The sequence below is a fragment of the Pteropus vampyrus genome, unplaced genomic scaffold (assembly GCF_000151845.1).
Source record: "Pteropus vampyrus isolate Shadow unplaced genomic scaffold, Pvam_2.0 Scaffold200, whole genome shotgun sequence".
NCBI classification, from domain to species: domain Eukaryota; kingdom Metazoa; phylum Chordata; class Mammalia; order Chiroptera; family Pteropodidae; genus Pteropus; species Pteropus vampyrus.
The window spans coordinates 2,437,070-2,441,706 of record NW_011888981.1 but is presented as its reverse complement, the minus strand read 5'-3'; the positions used below and the strand labels follow the sequence as shown (position 1 = coordinate 2,441,706).

At 36.2% G+C, this 4,637-nt stretch overlaps 1 protein-coding gene across 1 annotated transcript in view; it reads left to right on the top strand.

The window, feature by feature from the left end:
• RASGRP3 (RAS guanyl releasing protein 3) overlaps nucleotides 1-143 on the top strand; it is a 35,448-nt gene extending 35,305 nt beyond the window's left edge. Inside the window, exon 16 of the mRNA XM_023537794.1 lies at nucleotides 109-143. Coding sequence (XP_023393562.1) covers nucleotides 109-117 — 9 coding nt within the window. The 3' untranslated portion in view covers nucleotides 118-143. The remainder of the gene's footprint in view (nucleotides 1-108) is intronic.
• Nucleotides 144-4,637: the final 4,494 nt, after the last annotated feature.

Here is a 4,637-nt window from a genome sequence, read left to right as displayed (position 1 = left end):
TCTCTAAATCTTGAGAGTATAAGGGATCATTTGAGCTGTTCTCTCAAATTTATCTGATAAACTGCTTTCTAGGAACACTCTTACAACAGGTTCTGATTTGTATTGCAGGATGGCTGACTTCAGGCTGAGGACAGTGAAGGCAATTACGTTGGCATTTGGAAGGAGCAAGATGAGAAACTCTGAAGAACAGTCCAACTCTCAGGAAGTTACCTGAAAAGATATCTGGATGTTTGCTGCCTGTGACACTATGGGATCTCTGTGATCGAACAATGGGACAGAGGATACCTTAGGAACTATTTATTTCCTCTTCCCTTGCCCTTAGTCAGGTGCCACAAAGACTGTGTTATGATATTCTCACGTATCTTCCTCTAGAGCCATTCATACATGGGTGAAATGAAAGCTTTTGTGCATGTACTTGATACATATTCTCTAAACTCAGACTTTGCTTTTTTGGAGAGAATATTATTTCAGTATTTTTATAAAGTTTGGGGAGGGGGGATGTTTAACAAGGAGTTGATTTTGAGGTCTTTTGGTATGCTTTTAAATGGGACCAGGACTTAATATTTTCTTGAAAGACAAGGACCCTCTTCAGATCCTGGAATGCAGTGATTCTTCTAATGACGATCTGTTGCAAGGAGAAGCTGTTTACATTGTTCTTATCATACGGTTGCTATTATGATGTGTAACGAGTCACACATTTATATATCATGTAAGTCTTAACAATTCTATATCACTAGGAAGCTACGAAACAGCCATGAAAACTCTCCTAATATATATAATTGCCACGGGGAAAAATTAGCTATACTTGTCCCATCCGACTAGCATTAGCCATCTTCCTTAAGACTTCTATTAAGACTGTTATTAAGAAATATGAATAACAAAAAAAATTCAATTTAAGTCTTTGGGGATAAAATTTAGGAGGAAAATATCCATCAAATGAACCACTTAGTAAAATGCAAAATGACCAGCAATTTTTAAAACTCAAAATAGTTTTAAGAATTTTGTTTGTTAAGAAGAAATATTTTGGGTTGTGAAAGAGAATACTTATGCTCTTCCTAAGAAATTGTCATCCATAATTAACAAATAGTCATAGAAAGCAAGCCATCACAAACTACCTTTGATTAACATTCATTTAAAATTTTAAAGTATCAACATTTTAAATATCTTCCTTTGACACAAAATAACTACACATTAAGTCTGTTTCTTATGTGATGAGAGGATAGAGAACTTGGTCCAAGATGTTCAAAAATAGAAATGGGGTTGAGCCTGTGGGAGAGGGCAATGACCTGCTACCAAGTGACCAATCAGAAATCGTACCCACAGAAGAGCACTGGTCTGCATTTGTGAGTTTAAGTGTATATATTCTATGTAAGGCTGAATTTGCTTCTATATGGGGCAGTCATTTCGGTAAAGAAATGCCTTTCTTCTGTTTTCCATTAGGTAACTGAAGACAGTTCTGCTCAGCAAATATCTGTTGAGCACCTGCTCTATGCAGGTCCTATGCTAGATACACAAAGATAAGCAATGCTTGGTCTCTACCCTCAGGAGCTGAGAACCTATGGGCATTAAGGCAAATTAGTTGCTTTAAATACGGTTCCAAAACTGCTAGAACTGACTCAATTGTGCGATTCAGAGATCAATTTGCAGAGATATTGCAAATTAAATGAAGTTCTCAGTTAAGGGAGCTGTGACTAAGCCAGGTGATAAGAGAACTCACCATGTGTAAGCACCTCAGAAGGCAAACCATCATCCCCAAGTATTGGTTCTTTGTATATACACTATCTATTCCTACTCATAAATGCAATGAAATAAATGTTAACAAAATTAAATACAGAAAATGGCAATTTAAAGTATAAGCAACTTCTCTTGTGTGTGTTTTTTTTTTACTTTAAGAAAATTCAAGAAGAAGCTTGTTAATAAATGTTGGACTGTCACTTGCCACTCATTTTGGGTTATTTTTGAGTTTTCCCATATAAAAACAGTTTTATATTGTCAGTCTTCCTGTGACAAAGATACTAAATGTTCCTTGAGTAAAACACAAACACAAACAAAAAAGAAAATAAAACAATGAATAAACTATACACATATAAATATAACTATAAATATACACATACACACATTACTATTATTTGCAGAAATTTGAGTTTGTGTTGAGCAGCTTTATAATTTTGATGATATCATTTACTCACAACCAATGGTGTCTGTGATGTTACCAATCTATCAATTTCCCATAATCAATAAAACAAACAAAATAGGCAAACCCATGGTGGAGAAGAAAGACATTCCTCCAGAGCTTTTTTTTTTTTTTTTTTTTTTTAATTTTGACAATCACAGTCACTTTTTAGGTGAAAAGGAAAAACAAAACAAAACTCTTAACAGTGAATGTTATTTGATACCAGTTAGATAATACAACTGAGTCTTTATTGAAAGATGTACAAATTAAGCTGATGCTTTTTTAGATCTTCCTAAACCAGAGGGCAAGTATTCGAACACTTTATGTTGACTGGCTGCCTCCTGAAGCAATAATGCCCCTAGATTTCTATGGTAACAGTCTCTCCAAAATTCAGAGGGATTTGCTATTTAATAACGCAGGCAGGACTTCTGCAGAAGGGAGCTGCTGTTGATGGTAGAAAGTGTGGTATTTCTAAGATAAATACACTGATTTTGCCAAAATATAAAGACTCTAGAATGACTGAGGAGGGAAATTCAGTCAAATGAGATTACTACGATATACCTTTGGCATGCAGTCCATGAAAAGATTTAAATTCCACCTTTGCCGGTAAAGAGTCATGAGATCCTGGGCAAGTCAATATGTCTATTTGAGCCTCAATTTCCTTATTTGAAAAAGAGATTTCACCACCTTCCTCAACTACCTCATAGAGTTGTAAAAATCAAGCTGAATAATATTTGCAAAAATACCTTGTAAAGACCTTATAAGTAAGTGCATATTATTTTGCAGTTAAGCAGTGTTTTTCTCTAAAATTGTCTTCAAGATCTCACATGGCTGCATACTTTAGAAACTCTAAACATAACATTTAACTAAATTTTGTGTCAAAAAATTATTTAAACAAGGAAGTATAAATGAGAAATCTTCAAAAAACATTTTTCTTATTCCTGGCACTACGTGTGTGTAGGGTTAGTTCTGGTCTGTTTTCTAACATTAACTGTTCTGTGCTGTTTGAAAATAACTAGGCAAGATGAAACCAGATGGGTAAAATGTAAATGAGTTTAGAGAAAAATAAGTCAAAATTAAATCTGTTTAAGATGCTAGCTCTTGAAAGAATTTAGTTTACTACAGGAAGACAAGAGAAAAACAAAAATTAACTTTTAAAGTAAAAAATATATCATTTATTTGACAACCAGAATGTATTTTACAACCATTCAAGGTGGTAATGATAGGAAACTACCTGAAATTCAAGGCTCATCGGGAAATAGCTTCCTCCAGGCTGCATCCAACATCCGCAAGGTTTCTGTTGCGGTATCAGCTGACATTCTTATGGGAGTACCCTTACCAGTAACTAGCTGCCTTTCTCTTGCTGCTTTTAAAATTCTCTCTTTGTCTTTGTTTTTTAACCTTTGCCATTTTAATTATGATGTGTCTGGGTTGGGTCTGTTTGGGCTCATCTTGTTTAGGACTCTCTGTGCTTCCTGGAGTTGTATGTCTATTTCCTTCACAGGTTAGGGAAGTTTTCAGTTATTATTTTCTCAAATAAATTCTCAGTCCCTTGCTTTCTCCTTCTCCTTCTGGTATCCCTATGATGCGAATGTTGTAACACTTGATGTTGTCCCAAGGGTCTCTTAAACTATCCTCTTTTTAAAAAATTCTTTTTTCTTTTCGCTCTTTCTATTGGGTGTTTTCTGCTACCTTGGCTTCCAAATCTCTCTTAGTCGTCTGCTTCATCTAATCTACTGTTGATTCCTTCTAGTATATTCTTCATTTCATTTATTGTGTTCTTCACTTCTGACTGGTTCCTTTTAATGGTTTCTATGACCTTTTTTATGTTTACTATCTCTTTTTTGATTTTCTCTGTGATCTTCTCTTTTTTTTCTCTAAGTTCATTGAGCATCCTTATAATCAGTGTTTTGAACTCTGTATCTGGTAGGTTACTTGCCTCCATTTCATTTAGTTATTTTTCTGGAGTTTTCTCCTGTTCTTTCATGCTTGTTTTCTCATTTTGGCTGCCTCTCTGTGCTCATTTCTATGTATTATGTAGATAGGCTATGTCTCCCAGTCTTAGCCAGGTGGCCTTATGTAGTAGGTGTCTTCTGTGGACCAATGGTGAAATCTTTCTGATCACCTGTACAAGGTGCTCCAGGAGTGTCCCTTGTGTGGGTTGTGTGTGCTCTCCTGTTGTAGTTGAGCCTCGATTGCCATTGGTACTTTAGTAGGTGGGATTGACTCTCAGGTTGACTATGAAGATTGGCCAGGCCCACAGCGTTTGAGCTGCTGTGTCGAGGCTGACCCCACAAAGTGAGCTTTGCTCAAGTGGTCTTATGTTCCTGTTGAGACCACCCTTTGGATGTGCCACTTCTGGGCTAATCAGGTGATACTCTGTTAAGGTCTAACAGAGTTAGAAGTTCTGAAGCCCCTTGGGAGGGGGTTCCATGCAGGTCAAGGTCAGCTGCTGCCTGTGACC